General features: G+C 39.0%; 1 protein-coding gene across 1 annotated transcript in view; it reads left to right on the forward strand.

Moving 5' to 3' along the window:
• Nucleotides 1-2,190: 2,190 nt before the first annotated feature.
• LOC150078593 (uncharacterized) overlaps nt 2,191-18,127 on the forward strand; it is a 50,009-nt gene continuing 34,072 nt past the window's right edge. The window contains exon 1 of the mRNA XM_090385026.1: nt 2,191-2,269. Within this exon, the coding sequence (XP_090241152.1) occupies nt 2,227-2,269 (43 nt within the window). The 5' untranslated portion in view covers nt 2,191-2,226. The remainder of the gene's footprint in view (nt 2,270-18,127) is intronic.

Consider the following 18,127-nt stretch of genomic DNA (forward strand, 5'->3'; position numbering starts at 1 on the left):
GTTATTTTGCCTAAATATTAAATAAGATCTTTTAGATCTTTCCTAATTTTCATTGTACAAAAAAACGTGGTCTCTTCATTTTCTAAAGCCTTCACAAAACTTTTGAAGCCCAGCTTTATATTGCAACGGAGGATCCACTCATGGCGCGTACTGACAATGTCTTTCCTACGGACAAATCCTTCCCTGGACAACACAGCGCTGTTCTGTTTCTCGACCATCCTGCAAGAAGACGAACAGCAATGCTCCGTAAATCCAAATCTATTCACGATGGCATTAAATTCCATGACTGCCAGCGATGCTCCTCATATATGATCGAGTTCAATATTTAAAGACATCCTTTTAGTTTCCTTCGTTTCAACAGATTCGAGTGCAGGTATTGGACGATTTATGCTTCGTTACGTAACAACACTGCCTTTTAACTTAAACTGTAAAACGTGGACAGTTTAATCATTTCTATGTACTCTAAGTTGAGTTACAGCACCGAGGTACTAGGTGCTCTAACTGACCACCCAAATTCTTGAGAATCAGGTACAGTAATTCCATTCTTGTAGTATTGATCCCAAAAGTGTATATTTAAATCGTGCATATCTCGGTCATTAAGCTCATTTTGTTCAGTTAGGTGTGGTTATTTGTTCTCTGCTGAATATAACTTTAATCTATATATAATCTTTGCATACAAAAAGATGTATACAATGTACGGTTCACAGGAAGAATGCCAGGGGGCTTCACATTGGCTGGTGGACAAAGGCCTTGAGGACGGGGCCCGCATCGAGATTCGGGTTGATCCTCCAGGACCAACGATATAATAAATTTCAGTTAACTTATTCACAATATACTCAAAGATATTATGCAGTACTTTTGACATTACATACAATGTTATACAGACATACTTTTTAACTTTATTATACTGCCCACATTACTGTGCAGTTTACCTGGTTCAGTTTACGCCATCAAGGATCTCTCTCCGGTATTTACGATCCTTGGCAAATTTGTAGAGGTCGCCGTCGATTACTTGGACTGTGATGCGCATCTGCACGGGGAGAAAACGGTCCCTAAGAAGACGAACAGAAATGCTCCGTAAATCCAAATAAATTTACTCAAATTAGTCCGAGTTGAGGGAATCTCCAGCTGCACCGTTCCCAGATGTTTGGCTCCGAGATTATTCCGGTGGTCATTTTGGCAGTTAGGGTGAGGCGTCTTTCCATTATAAGATTTGGCAGTCGAGCCGTATCTGTCACTGGATCCGCATTTTCCATCAGGAATGGAAGTTAGTATTGGTGGTAAGCGTGACGCATCCTTCATGAAGCAGAAGTACAATCGTAAACATGGTCGGATAGTTGAGAATACAAGAAAATTACCACTAAATACGGTGACGTTCTTGTATTCTCTATCTTTCAAATTCCGCTGATCACGTGTGACTGTCCAAGGTGTATGAAGAGCATTTCTGTAAGAGCTTCGCGCGGGACTGGCTTCGTTGCAGAAGCAATGCCTGAATGTTCTATTTGAATTTTGAAGTTTGTTCAAAAAGAGCAAGAGAGAAGATAAATATTAAGCACAGGCCTAACCAGGTTCGCCTGAAATCGTGTCTCTCTCTCTCCCTCTCTCTCTCCCTCTCCCTCTCCCCAGCTTTCAGTAAGAAACAGCATGTTCAGAGCTCTCAAATTATGAAGCAGTTAAAGAAATGTTTTGCGTAATTACTCGTTAATTTCTTCGAATTGACATCAGTTACATGCAAACCACGAAGTAAAATGGAGTGAAAACAGTTCTGACACGAAGCGACACTCGCTTGAGGCAGCTTTAAATTATCCTTTTGCATTGCATTTTCTTTAATATTTAAGAAAAATGTCATTCACTGTCTGGGAAACAAAAATAGGAACATATAGCAGGACTGGGTCAATAGTGCGCTCAATTACTGCCAAGGTAGATTTGGAGGATTTGTTTATTCTCAGCCAAAAAAAAAAAAAGAGCTACGGATACTCATGATGTACAAGCTTGCTTTTTGTTTCGTTTTTTTTTTTTTTTTAAATCGGGCATTTTGTAGTCTCTGAAAAAACATCCCAACGTACTCGATGCTATCTTAACTTATCTTCATAAGTCTTCGAGTCAAAGTTCCCCCCGAGATTAGATAATTTCTGAAAAGCGTACACCCTTCAATACATAAGTAGACCATCGTACATAATCATACATAGGCAGACCAAGACAAAGTTTCCGCTCTCCAAAGAGATCATGGAGACTCGATTTGTTATAGCGGCATTCCTCTTATGCGTAGGTAGGTCAATTTTTAATTCTCTTTTTCATCTACTCTTAGTTTCCCTGCGCAGTTAAAAGCCAGAGGAAGTTGGCGGTGTAATTTAAATGATCAGGTTTTATGAAGTTAATAAAAATGATCGGAATTATAATTTTCGCTGCTTGAAAAGTTTCCTCGTGCGGAAGAAACTGTATTTGGCTGCTTCGTAGTTTTAGCGTACAGGGGTTGAAACTGAATAAATAAATCCTCTTAAACCCTGTCGTACGAAAGGAATCTACTAAAGAAAGCTCTTGGATACTCTGCGTTAATCGGGTGGTTTATCCATAGCGAAATTCGCATTTCTTAAATAAATATATGAAATGGGTGATTAAAGACTTTTTATCGACTGAAATATGAAAAAAAAAAAAAAAAAAACAGGCCGTATTGAAATCACAAGTTCAATATGTACAGTAGACTGTTCGCAGATGAAGTTTCAAGTTCTTACCGAATCCGAAAAGGCACCTTATTACCAAAAAGGCAATAACATTTTCAATATACGAGTTAGAAGCGAGCACACTCGAGTAAACACGCCCACTCCCCCAGATCTGCAGGAAGCCCCAAATCAGTGGCTAAATTATAAAGCCAGATCCGCCACCGCGGAGGTCGCAACGTATGTATCGTGGAGCCGGACAGGTTTATCCTTGTTGAAAAGCGCAGTGCGACCATTTGAGCATTTCAGGATTACTGGGGAGGGGGAGGACATTTCGACCCTTGCAATTCAGTCTTTTTTCAGATGTGGCTTTCTCACTTGAATAAGCATTCCACGTGTAGTTTCAAAATTACCTTGCGCAGCTCGAAATAACTTTTACTTTAGTAAATCATTGAGAGAACACTATGGACCTGTCGAGTCCAATAACACTGAATGTTTAAAAAAAAAAAAAAAAAAAAAAAAAAAAAAAAAAACACTATTAATCCCTAACTTTTCCCAGAAGGATCTGCATTTTATATCTATACAATCGTAGCTTAAAGAATATGAAGAAAAAGGAGATGACCTCATCTTAAGAAATAGGGAGGAAGAATGAATTGCCCCAAGGAATATTCAGCAAGATCCTGTTGCTACCACAATGCTAGAAGTAAATTTCTAACAGAAATCAGATTACAGCCAGCTTCAGATATCACACTTTCTTCATTACAGAGACACGGTTTAAAATCAAAATAACTGACTCTCGAGATCGCAGTTTTCTCTCTGAATAACCACTCTTCCTTATACGATGTGGGTTTTTTAGTGTTTTGTTTTTTTTATTCAGCCTATTGACTAACTGCGCTACAATACCTGCAAATATGCAGAAACAGAAAACAAGAGTGGTTATTTAGAAAGGCATTACGCGGTGCTGATTTTCTTGGAAAATCTCACGTAACGCCTTCCCACTACACATTGAGAAAAGAGCGGTTGAACAAAACTGCTGGAGGGGTAGTTATAATACGAAAAGAATCTTTCGATTAAAGAGCGAATTGTTGTATCTGACATCGAAGGCTCAAAAATCGTATTAAAGCTGAAAAGCAATTTATTAATCTTACTCTCAGGAAAAGGAAAGTCGACTTTCCTCCTCCAGTTGGAAAAAAAAAAAAAAAAAACCGAGTTGAAAGCATTACAATTAAATTTTAACGTATCCATAACTTCTTCTAACTCACATGTGGTTTTAACTGACGATTTTAAATTCGAAATATCCTAATGTAGTTCGTGATACACTTTCTGAATTATAAAATTCCATTCTTATAGAAACCGATCTGAAACATGCTGGGATTTTCCAACCAGATGCCAACACTTTCTGACGCGATATTCAGCAATTTTGAGCTCAAGACCGCCAAGAGTGACTCCATATTAAAATTGAATTACATTCCGATATTATTTGAACGTAAAGTTCAGATTCATAAAATACGAAAGCACTCTATAGATAATCCGCTTCAGACCGCTGATTGGAACAGAGTCGGGATCTTTCACAATTAGTAATTGATCAAAGGTTTATGACTCTGAAAATATTTAAAAAAAAAAAAAAAAATTTCACGATGATAATTTACAATAAAATTGAGCAAGAAGTACCAGTAGCTAAGAATAAAAGATATAAATTCCTCGGTTGGTTCTTCAATGCACTAATAAGATTGATCGCTAAAAAGAAAGATATATAAAATACTCAAAAAGACCTCAAGCGTAATAGACTAAAATCGCTTTGAAGAACTTAGAAAATTAATAAAAAATCTTTTCGGAAAGGTTACCACAATTAAAATAAACATCTTCAAATTCAAGCAGTTAAATAAAAAAAAATGTAAAAGCTTTCTGGTCTTATTATCGACATCAGGAAAACCTGAGAAGAACGCGACTAGGTGAAATGGTCCATCCTCAACAGAATTCACAACTACCATAAAATTTATATTTTGAAAAGTAAAGAAGAACAGAATGCAATGAGAAAGAAAACGGAATTTAAATTCGGTTTATTTTCTAAATGGCAAATCTCTTATAAGATTATATCTCTGTTACCAACGCGATATGACGGCAGACCTGACAACATTCCGATTGCCTTTCGGAAGTACCGTTCCCCGTTTCCTTTTAATCAATTTTTACCTTTCATTAACATCACACTTCGCATCTCTTTAACGAATTACAAATCGCATTTCGATCTCGTAGCAACGCTCATTGTACCATTTTGCAACTGCTGAATTTCCGGCGACTTTTCTGTTTCCATTTAACTCAAAATGCCCACCAAAGTTCGACTCGTGGAGACCTTGTAGTCAAAATACTGGCCTGGACATAAGGGCATTCTAAATACATTCGATCAGTCCCGCTTTTGTGATTAGCAGCGCCTCCCTCTTGTTCTAGTTACACGGTGGATATTAATGCCAAAACTAGTTAAGTCGAAGTGCTAATGTGGACGAAGCAAAGAGGCATTGACTTTATCGAGCAACTGATTTGAGGAGATTCATTTTGCAACGGAGTCCTTCAAACGCACTTCTTTCTAATAAAATTCCGTCATCAAGGTCGAGCGAGAGAAGAAGGCGCCTGAACAGATACTTATCGGCTCGGAGAACGCCCAATGTCGCAATGGCAGCAGACAAAAGAAGAAAACAAACGGTGAGCGTATTAATCTCGAGGAGTGGTTCATTTGTTTGACCCACTTCGTTGTTCGCTTAACGCAATACCTTAAATTACTCCGTTGCTGTATCCGATGGCCCACACAGAAAAAAAAACCATTGCATCCTTGAAATGTTCCTTTGGTGAAGGAGCTGTCGGCGCTGGAAGCAGCGTCACCCACACTTTCAATATTTCTTAGAAGCATTTAAAATAAGACGGTTGCGCAACTGAGACAGATGCACATGCTACGATATCTGCTCTCTCTTTTTATTGACTTCGTCGAGTACTTCATATCGGACCACTGACGTTCTGATAACACAAAGGTGTCTTGAACTTTGAAAGCACTCCTTCAGATTCCAATGTTTTTTGTTTGTTATCTGCGAACTGTGCGTGGAAATGACAATATAAAGGGGGAAGCAGCAGCATTCGCTGACCCAGAATTTTACACCTTAATTCTCGAAATGATTTCGAAATGGAAGGGGAGAATCCGTTGGCCTCACTGTGCGGCGCAGGAATTTAACCAACCGAAGTGGCGCGAAACTTTTTTTCTTGTCAGAATGCTATAAAACGCAAAATTAGCATTCAATCAGAGTCAAATAGTGCATCTTTTCAGATGCACAATTTGACGTTTCTGAGACGTTTCATTAGGAGTATTTGCCCGTCGAAGAAGTTCGAGATATTCCTGCTAAGATCGCCCTCATGAGAGAGCGACGTCAATTGAACGACCATTTCCTAACAGTCTTATCCCGTTTTCGAAATACGAAAGAAACATTTGGATTAAATGTGCTGCTCTATTTCTTCTTGTTCTTTTAAGTGAACTTGTCAGGTTGGATTAGAAGAGTTTTGGACAGACAAAATTCATAGATCAAAGCGATAAAATTAAAAATATATGAATATTACGAAAGTTAAATGCGATGAGAATAACACCGAAGCTTTTAAAGGAACTCTTCATTTGTCATCAATAGCGGAACTGGTGGTGGTGCAGAAGTATAAACTAGAACTTTAAGGCCACGGTACATCCGTAATAATAATACCAGCAGGAGCTCGGCTCTTGGTACCTGTTACTGAAGGAGTATTTATTGTATTTATTATAAGTCATTTTTCCAACCACTGAGATTTGAAGAATTAGGATTAAAAAAAAAAAAAAAAACCACACATTTTCATTATGTTGTCCTAAATTAAGACACAAATCCACCATTTTGAGGGTCTTCATGGGTCTCAAAAGAAATCACCATCTCCAGCTCCGAAGATAATGGAAAGTTTCAGGATTGAATGACTGAATTCAATATTCAACTTTCAATATTTGTAAGCCATCAACATATATACGGACGCCACACCATACTGGACTTCCTCTAAACTAAGCCTCCTCGTTTAGCAAAGCCTGGAGTATTTCCATCGTACCTAAGGGCGGACGATTAGAAGGTTAGATGCAAGATTTTGCGGTTGCCCTGACTAGATCATCTACCCTCAAACCAATAGTGATCCGGATAGACAGTCCTATTCTCCACTCAGACTATTAATATGTCCAGCTAATCGTGGCAATTAATTTCCTTCAACCATTATGTACTGCTGGAATTACTCAAACCTGGTGCTTTATAAATATTCCACGCCATTACTCAATTTGACTCAACAGACCTTCCCCGAAACAGCTATCACGTGATGCCACTTCCCAAAACAGTCTCCAACGTGAAGTATTTTCGACCAATTGCTACTAAATCAACTTCACTGAATCTCACGGAAAAATTAATTCTCCCAATGTTAGCTGGTTAGCTCCTGGCTCAGATTCCAAAACAACTCAATTCTGCTCCACCTAGAAGATCCACCACTTCAAACTACCTTGCAGTTGAAACGTCCATTCTCAACCTTCGAAGGAAAAAAAAAAAAAAAAAAAAATCTCTGAAATTGCAACCACTCATGTTGATATTGAAGCTGCACTCAACAGCCTGAGTATCCATACCCTCCTCACTCTTCTAAAATTCTTCTTCAAAATCGACGGCGACATGTTCGGATTTATGAAGTCATTACTGAATACACATCTGCCAGAAAGATATGCTCTCCGATCTATTATTCATTGCTATCATCATACGTTTCACCTGTTCTATACAGGTGAAACGTCGCAGTCTATATAGATGATATTAACTCGTAACACTCGTGAATCCAACGCCCTTACATGCTATGAGTATTACCATAAATGAGAAACTTCATTCCCTGACAGGGTACTTGCAATTCTTTGAACTAAACCAGAGTCCCGCCGAACTTTTATCCACGGCCCTCCCACTCAAGAAATCTCGATCGGTCGTTGGAGGGCCGTGCCGAGGCATTTTAGTACCTGAGGCAAGAATGAAAAATTGGGCTTACTGTTAATGATGGCAACGTCGGCAATTATTTAATCTTTCTTTTGCCCCTTTCAGCTTTTCACGTGAGGCAAAAGCCTCGTTCGCCTCACCCTTGGCACGGCCTATCGTCCAGACCACCCGCTTACGAATAACTATACCACGCGACACGACCTACAAACACCTTGGAATTATCTTCGACCGAAAAATAAAATTTAACGCCAGTATCGAGAACCTCCTCAAACTTACAGCTCTACGTTGGAACGTCAAACAACACCCGAATATCACATCGAAGTACATTAAATCTGTTGTGCATCAGACAATCCTATTTGCCGCTGCCACTCACCCATACTGCAAAAACCAAGTTGGGCACGCCAGCTTTGGCCGTTGAAGTGGACAAACACCGATTGCATTCAGAACTTTGGCCCACTGATATGCTTGATCAGCTAGCCATTCCACGCTTACCAGATTTAACAGACTTCAGAAGGGTGCACTTTGGTTATGCACCTGTCCAGCAGCGCACACAATTCTTTAAATTTTGTAATGTTTTCAGTTCTGCTTGACGTACTGCGGCATTAAATAAAATGAATAAATTTAATTGTGACCGCAGAATGAATATTTTCATTATTAATTTTAATATCTCTGTGTCCTGATGGATTTCATCGTTGCCTGGCCTGCCTAAACAAAAGCTTCTCTAATCAAAGAGTTCATTTTACGCACTCGTATGTACCTCGAAAATACGACTATACCAAAAACGCTGCACCTGAATAGAATAGAATCTTTAATTGCAGCAATGATAGACATACATTAGTCCCGTCACGGCATGGTGGTGCCAGGGGTTTACAAAAGATTTCTCCTCCTAACTGAGCTAATAAATTCCGTTGCTCCCATTACATTATCGCAGAAAGATTCTTCAAATGATTCTACTGAACTAAAAAGACAACCTCTTTTGGCAGATAATAACCAGTTATTTAATACGAGCCAACACAACATTAAACCTCAAGAAAATTGCGGAACAAACAAATCAAAATGAGTACAACCTAAACGTCAGCTTTTCGTTTCCAGGTTAGATCCAAACATAATTTTAAGGAGGCATTCTGAAAATTTCAGTTCGTCATAAAATTTAAGACCAAATATCCAAATTATAGCTCATTTTGTTTGCATTGCGTTTCCTGATCATTATCATTCGTAACACTCAAACCTATTGATGGTTATTTGCATAAATGTCGGAGTATTGCGAGTGAAATATCTGTATTATTATTAAATGCTCAATTAACAAAAGACTGACATTCTTTCTCACTGGAACTTGGCTTAATTCTCCTGTCCTCGACCACGAGCTATTACTTCCGACTGCTATAAACTTCGAAGAGATCGAACTGTGAAGCAAGCAGGTGGAGGTATCGCAATAACATGGCACATATACCTTAAGGTATTAAATTACGGAAGCTTTGCTAACCTCGAAGGAGCTTACGTTGAATTTAAAAATAAGAAAGACCGTATTCGTATTATTTGTCCTAGTCTCTCTGCCCTCCCTATAAAATATTCACAACTTGAGAAATTAAATAATTGCTTCAAAAAAGTAACTTCTGCTTTAAAATCTTCCACTACATTGTCTTAGGAGACTTCCGAATATCGGAAAAGCAAATAGCGTCGATAACTTAACTAAAACAGCCTTCGATATCAGTATTTACTCTCGAACACAACAAATTAACAGCCCTACGAGAAATAAAACACTCGACTTTTAATATTTTCTACAATAAGTATAGAAACTAATGCAACTCGATGGTATTTTCGCTTCTGACAACAAAGCAATCATTTTTACTATCTCAGCTGATAACTGAGTACAAACATTCGCAGGGAAAGAAGAAATTTTCGTAAGGGGCCAAAACAAACAATTTTTTATACCAGGTAAACTGGAATACTGTTTTCCTCGAGCTCAGTATAGACCAAGCAACCAGCAAAGTTTTTGAAATAATGTAAAATAAAATTGACTCAAATGCACCTAAATCTTTATATTCTAAAACTAATGTCCAACATGGTACTCTGCTTCTTTATAAGATTTTTAAGACTACTAGGGGAAAACTTACGACTCTTAGAAAAAAAGATCAAATACTTATTAGTTGTAGCTAGAAAAAAAATTATAACTTCTCTATTAGAAAACATATCTAAAAATAACGATACGCGAGCATTCTGGAATTGTGAGAACGAGCATTGAGAAAAAAAAACAAAAAAAAAAAAACAGATGTGCATTCATTTTAAAATTAATGTACAAACAACAAACAGCCACAAGTGCGCAAAGTATCGTTGATTTTGTGGCAAAATATTTTGAAGAAACAAACAGTATCTTAAAGAATTGAAGCAAACATCACAAATTCGAATTTAATCATACCGATAATCTTTCATTTGTTACGCTAAATATAAAAGATGTTGAGGAAGCCTCGCATCATCAAAGAAAAGACTAGTCTCAAGGTCCTGACGGCCTGCCTCTAATATTTTGGAAAAATGTATCTCTACCTTATCACGTCATTTATCTTTTAATAAATCATTATCTGATGGTATTTATCCGAAACATTTTAAATCGGCCTTCACAAAAAATGGTCAGCAATTTTGGGGGAACTTCGTGGCTTCCATCCGGGGAGATCCGTGACCAACTAAACTAGCTACTCTATGGCAATTTCAATCTTCTGAAGTTGACAGGGATCGCTGGGTTGACATCGTCTACACCGATCTTTCGAGCCTATCAATCACAGACTCCCACAGACTGATAAACCCTATCCTTCACTGGTTTAAAGAATACCACTCTTCTATCGCTAAATACAAAATGAAATCATTAGGTTTTAGAAGACATACTGAAGGGTTGAGATTTATTCACAAAGTAATTCATAGAAAATATTTAAATAATATCCTCCTGTCAGGATTAATTCCATGTTCCAAACAAAAAAAAAAAAAAGCGCATGTTCTCATAAAACTTTTCTATTGCAATTGAGAACAGAGATTGGCAAATTCAATCCGATTAATGTCCTTCAACTCCTAGATCACTAATAATCAGACTGGTTCATATCTGATGAAAACTGTGATAAGCAATTAAAGGAGATTAATTTGAGTCAATGACGCCCTACTACCTTGGTGCATGTATGTCAACTTGGTACAAATTAATTGTACAAAAGTTTTAAAATACGTACATTACAAAATAACTATAAAATGCTATTAATAACTTTAAAAAATTCCAGCTCCAGGAGCGTGAAATTAAAAAAAAAAAAAAAACGATGTATGTAATTAAATTTAATTTTTGTCAATCTAAACGTAATGCATTTGGGTGTTGTTAAAATGGTGCCTGTAATGCGCTTTTGCCAAATAAATAAACGCGGTCTTTTAGAAACGTTAAGTTGGAGGCCGGCCGCTGTGAGTCGATAAAGAAATGGGAGACAAACGATTGCCCCGCCTTAGATGTGGTGAAGAATACCATCCACAGACTGTATGGTGTCTACAGTGAAATTCCCTACCAGCACCCCAAATGAAATGGGGGTGCATTTCGTATCAACTCCAGTTTATAAAAGGTTCTGTCTGGCTGCAAATGGATGTCAATTTTCCTTCCAGTGACTATATTGGAAGGCAAATTACTGCCAACCATTAAAGACCATTTCAACCTGCCAAGTAACTGCTTCTTTCGGGACGACTCTGCTCCTTGTCATCGGGAGGCGAAAAGTGTAAGTAGGGACTTCTGTAGTTACTTTCTGCATTAGAGGTTGGACAGTAATGTGTTTACATTTGTTACAAATGAAAATATGGTTGGAAGGACGGTCCATTACAACTCTTAGCTGGCCAGGAAACAGCCCGGATCCGAATCCTATAGAAAACTGTTGGCATCATGTGGAATCTGCAATTGCCAGAAAGAAACCAAACACCGTTCGCGGAAGCCATAATTGGTGTTTGGAACCACCAACCATCAGTTGATTATCTTGAGTAATTGATCTTGTCAATGCCTCGACGGTCTACTGCTGTCATTAGGGCCAGAGGTGGTTCAACTAAATATTAGTTTGCTCCTTTTCATTTTGTTTTCCATTTAAAGTGATAAACTGAAGCAAATTCTGATAAAATTTCAGCCATAATTGTCGTCTTTCACAAAACTGTTGTATATAGGATGCAAATGCTCATTTTGGAATATTTTGAGAGCACTGTCAAATATTACTTAGCCTTGCCTTAACTATTAATAAATATCTTTTGTATATATTTCTATTTGTGTCATTAATGTAACATACCATCGCGAAAAAGGGCTAGAAATGTGAAATTCCTCGGTGAATGCAATTTCTTTGAACACCAGCGTAATTCGAGGAGTAACGGAAGGCTGGGTTTCATGAAGTTGACTTTTGGCCAGTTGTAGATGCTCGCAGTGAATTCCGCAACAGAATGCGGACAAACGGTTTGGTAGCATTCAAAGCTGAACTGGTGGCCACTTTTAGGCGACGGGAGACTCAGGAACGATACAATTTTCGAATTTCAACTTAATGTTCTTTTTTCTTTTGTATAAGTGCATAAAAAGTCCTTTTTTGCATCATTTTAATACTGCGTTTCTACCATTCCCGGCACTCATAAATAAAACTTCGAAAGCTTCGCGTATTTTGTTGCGTTGTACGCAGTAACGTAGGAACACCTTAGCATTGGGGCAGGTGCCAAGGGCGCCACTGACAGGCCACATTAGTTTAGTGCCAAGCTATTTCGATACCGGAGGCTAGCTGACGAAATGGCGCCCCTAGATGATGTCGCATCAGGATGGGAGGAGAGGGGGGGATGAAAATTAATTTTCGCTAATTGGCGTTTCAGGGGGCAATTCACGCCCGCACGCATCCTTAAATCTGAGTACGTACTGCATAGCATCATAGATCTATTTGCCGTCCAGAACGTAACTTTGAAGGGACCAATCGGGCGACCGTTTCATCAACGCATGCTCGGATGCATAGCAGTTCGTAATTCAGGCATTGTGTACGTTCTACGATACTATTTTGAAGACCGAATGCACGAGGCATAATACGTTATGGGTTGAAATGAACTATATAATATCGGGGTGTAAATACACCATTTGGCATCTCTCATTGTGGAATTAACTTCGCAACCGTGATGGCATGTCTGCATCACCAGTGTCCCTGCCCGCCCATCGATGAGCGAGCCAACAAGCTCCGAAATGCGTCTGGGTGGTGCCCACTGAGAATAAATAACAATAGTCCCTACTAGAGAAGCGTTATTTATTTGAAGTTGTGCAATACCTGGTATCTCGTTGTGAAGGCAACCACAATATGAGATACAATTAAAACGATGCTTTTGCACTACTGCTGTAGTTAAACTTATCGGTAAACTATGGTGTATTCTCTACACCGATATTATATAGTTATACGATGTCGAATAAGTTAGCAGTTATTGTGTTTGTGCCTGCTATACAAACAGATAATTGTGAATACTGTGATTTGTAAGTGAAATAAAAGAACAAAAGCCCAATTCATTTTATGCCACCAAAGATAAAAAAGCGGACATCAAAACCGCGTAGAAAGGGTGCATCAGAAGGAAATAAAAAATAAAGCATTCCGCTAGTTTACAAAAACGAGAGAGGGAATTGCGTCAGAAATAAGGAAAAACACAGCCTATAATAAAGATATTAATAAGATGGCATATTAATTGAAAGGCTACGATTTACGGTGGGACCAACTGATGATGTACCAACAACAAACTGAAAATGGGAAGCATTCAAAGAATTTATCTTGGAAGCTACTAGGCTTTACATTCCAACTAAGAAATATTGTTCAAGGTTTAGGCCTAAATGGATGTCAGATGAACTAATGAGACATAATGAGACAGAGAAGAAAGATGCATGGGATACATGCAAATTAATGGGTGACACAGAAGCCTATGATAGATATAAGCTGATCGGTAACCAAGTTACTGAGGAGTTTACGCAGGCGAAGGTACATTACGAGAAATCTTTGCCAAATGATGCGAAGAAAAACAGCAAAGAGTTATTTACTTATGTAAACTCTAGAAGGAAGGGGATGAATCAGATTGGTCCACTTGAGATCGATGGGTCAACTGTTGATGATCCTGCTCAGGTAGCTAACAAACTAAATGAATATTTTGCATCGACATTCACACATGGAGTTATTCAGTGAGGGGAATGCCAGAGGTGTATTCAACTCTGGCAGTAAGTTAGATAACCTTGTAATAACTGAGAGTAAAGTGGAAGAGAAATTGTTCAAGATAAACACAAGAAAGGCACCCGGGGTGGATGGAACTTATACAGTTATATTAAATTAGGCAGCAAAGGAAGTAAGCAAACCTTAGCCATAATTATTGGGAGGTACCCATGGACGGGAGATGTGCAAATGTGACCCCAAAGGGAGACATAGGTAATTACAGACCTATTAGTTTAACTTGTGTTCCACGGAAATTAATGGAGACACTGGTTAAAGAAGCATCATAGGATCATCTAGACAATACTTCAGTTATAGCTCGGACACAGCATGGGTTTGTTAAGGGAAAGTCTTAATGTCCAAGTTTGCAGACGATATGATGGTTGGCAGGGTTGTTAAGGACACTAATGACAGTACGCTGCTGCAACAGGATCTAGAAAAGCTGAGCAGATGGGCTAGGAGGTGGCAAATGAAGTTTAACATTGACAAATGTAAAGTACTACGTATGGGAAACAGTAACCCCATAGCAACGTATCAACTCTGTGGTACCACACTGACAGTGGTAGAGAATGAAAGGGATCTGGGGGTGGTTGTGCAGGCAGATATGAAGTTTTCTGAGCAGTGCAGACGGTCTGCAAGAGTAGCTCATGGTGTCTTGTCAATGATATATAGGAATTTTTCTAGCAGGGATAAGGATATGATTATCCCTCTGTATAAGGCAATGGTCAGGCCACACCTTGAGTACTGTATTTGAATTTATGCCCTCTCAGGTGATTATTCTGAGCAAGAGGAAGAATACCATCAGCATTGAACATGCTCAAACCATTCAAGGCTTTATACACCTCTATCAGACCGGTCTGGAGGCCTCATTTCAAGAAGGATGTAGAGCTGCTGGAACGAGTACAGAGAAAGGCAACAAGACAAGTTGCTCTTTCTTCATAAGAGGAACTAATAAACAAGATTAGTTGTTCTTACGAAGAAAGGCTTAAGTTTTGCAAATAACAGTGTTTGGAGACTAGGCACCTGCGAGGTGATCTGATAGAGGTGTATCAAGCCTTGAATGGTTTGAGCATGTTCAATGCTGATGGTATTCTTCCTCTTGCTCAGAATAATCACCTGAGAGGGCATAAATTCAAATTGAGGAAAGACAGTTGTGGGATAGATGTGCGGAAATTTGCCTTTTAGCCAGCGGGTGGTTGATTGCTGGAACAAACTTCCATCTGTCGTTGTAGAAGTTGTTAGTTTAATAGATTCAAGGAAGAACTTGACAAACATTTGGTGTAAGGGAGGTTTCGGCTGATGCTATATAAGCTTTCTTTCGTGCATCGTGTGCCTTTGCTAATGCTAATAATGGCGCTAATATGTCGGGAAAGTATAAAAAGGTGTCCAAGCCCATATTTCAAAAGGAGAATTCGCTTTCTCGGTATATTGCATGTTGTGCACAATCTTAATTTGATACGCGTACATGCGGCCAGCATTGATGCAGATACTGTGGCATTTCTTCGAACTGTGTAGTCATTGTACAACTTCTCTTCGTCCACTAGCAGGAGGGAAAAACTATCATCGGTCATAAAAATTAGCCTGAAGAGACATACCGATACAAGATGGCGTTCAAAAGAAAATGCCCTATAAGGGCTGTATAGGGACAACCCGAATTGCAATCATTTGAATATTAGACTAAATGAAAGATGATTTATTTGGAGACGCATTATCTGTTGCTAAATCATTTAGCTCTCAAATGAGTAGTTGCAAATTTATTGCATTTTTAAGCCTGTGGAATTGATACTGGAAAGGATAAATAGAGACAACATATCACTGCCAAAAAAAAAAAAAAAAAAACAACAACATGTTCCTTCATGTCCCGTATTAATATATAATTTGTATATATGTAATGATTCGTTTCATGTTTCTACATATCATGTGTTTTGTAATTTTTCGTGTATTGGTCAAGTTTATGTTAAACCCGTAGCTGTTGTGGGAATTGCATAAGGCATCCATCGATAAAAATTCACTGCCTGCAATAAAGATATAGATATCTCGTGATCCATTCGTTATATGGAAAATTTTGTTCGTTCTGTGGCAACTATTTGAAACATATTCGCCAAAAAGGGAATTCAAAAAAACTCACTAAATAGAAAAGTTCGCCATGAAGAATTTCGTTAAACCAATGTCCGACTGTACTTATTACGATTTTACCAATTATCCAAAAAAGGCGAGTAGCCAAGAATTCGCCAACGGCCCCTAAAAACCTAGCTACGCCTCTGCTCCTTACGCTTCACAACGCCTACATTTTGTCCTCTGATTTTCACTTCCCGCATTTTTGGTTCAAACTGCAGCCGAATGCCATTTGGAAGTCGGATTAAAATCGCTTTTGAAATTTAGCATTAGCATTAGTAGAGGCATTTGATGCAAGAAAGCAAGCTTATGCAGCATCAGCCAAAAAAAAAAAAAAAAAAAAGTAACATAAATAAATAAAAATAACCACTTCCACTTCACCCCTCTGTTCGTTCGAAATACCTGTCCAGCTGAGCCTTAAACTTATTTAGGCTATCAACTTCCACGACAAGGGATGGAAGTCTGTTCCATCCACCAACCACCCGCTGGCTAAAGGCAAATTTCCGCACATCTATCCTACATCTGTCTTTCCTCAATTTGAATTTATGCCCTCTCAGGTGATTTTTCTGAGCTAGAGGAAGAATCCCATCAGCATTGAGCATGCTCAAACCATTCAAGGCTTTGTACACCTCTATCAGATCACCCCGCTGGTGCCTAGTTTCCAGACACTGTAATTTGCAAAACTTAAGCCTTTCTTCGTAAGAGAACCCCTTTGTCCCATTCACCAATCTAGTTGCCCTTCTCTGTACTCGTTCCAGCAGCTCTACATCCTTCCTGAAATGAGGCCTCCAGGCCTGTATACAGTACTCTAGGTGTGGCCTGACCATTGCCTTATACAAGGGAATAATCACCTCCTTATCCCTGCTAGAAAAATTCCTATATATCATTGACAATACACCATGAGCTACTCTTGCAGCTCGTCTGCACTGCTCAGAGAACTTCATATCTGCCTGCACCACCACCCCCAGGTCCCTTTCATTCTCTACCACTGTCAGTGTAGTACCACAGAGTTGATACGTTGCTCTGGGGTTGCTGTTTCCCATATGTAGTACTTTACATTTGTCAATGTTAAACTTCATTTGCCACCTCGAAGCCCATCTGCTCAACCTTTCCAAATCCTGTTGCAGCAGCATAGTGTCAGTAGTGTCCTTGACAACCCTGCCAACCTTCGTATCGTCTGCAAACTTGGACATTAAGCCTGATATACCATCATCAATATCATTTATAAATACAGAAAACAATAAAGGCCCCAATACTGAACCCTGAGGGACTCCACTAATAACATTAGTCCACGATGAGCAGTGTCCATTGATTACCACTCTCTGTCTTCTCCCCCTCAACCACCCCTTTATCCATAGCAGCAACTTGCCTCCAATGCCACACTGCTCCAATTTGTGCAGCAGTCTTCCATGTGCAACAGTATCAAAAGCCTTTCTAAGATCCAAGTATATAATATCAAAGTTATTCCCTGCATCCAGTTCTTTTGTGACTGCATCATAGTATCCAATCAAATTGGTCAGGCAAGACTTCCCCTTAACAAAACCATGCTGTGTCCTAGCTATAACTGAAGTCTTGTCTAGATGATCCTGCAGTGCTTCTTTCACCAGTGCCTCCATTAATTTTCCGGGAACAGAAGTTAAACTCACAGGTCTATAATTACTTGTGTCAGCCTTTGATCCCCCTTTGTGAATTGGGGTCACATTTGCACATCTCCAGTCAATGGGTACCTCCCCTGAGTCCAAGGAAGCTCTCATAATTATGGCTAAGGGTTTGCTTACCTCCTTTGCTGCCTCCTTTAATATAACTGGATAGATCCCATCCACCCCAGGTGCCTTTCTTGTGTTTATCTTCAACAATTTCTCCTCCACTTTGCTCTCAGTTATTACAAGATTCTCTAGCTTACTGCTAGAGTTGAATACACCTCTGGCATTCCCCTCGCTGAATAACTCCTCATGTGTGAATGTCGATGCAAAATATTCATTTAGTTTGTTAGCTACCCGAGCAGGGTCATCAACAGTTGACCCATCGATCTCAAGTGGACCAATCTGATTCATCCCCTTCCTTCTAGAGTTTACATAAGTAAAGAACTCTTTGCTGTTTTTCTTCGCATCCCTTGCCAAGGATCTCTCGTAATCTGCCTTCGCCTGCC

The sequence above is a fragment of the Mastigoproctus giganteus genome, chromosome 11 (assembly GCF_048544385.1).
Source record: "Mastigoproctus giganteus isolate SK-2022 chromosome 11, ASM4854438v1, whole genome shotgun sequence".
Lineage (NCBI taxonomy): Eukaryota > Metazoa > Arthropoda > Arachnida > Uropygi > Thelyphonidae > Mastigoproctus > Mastigoproctus giganteus.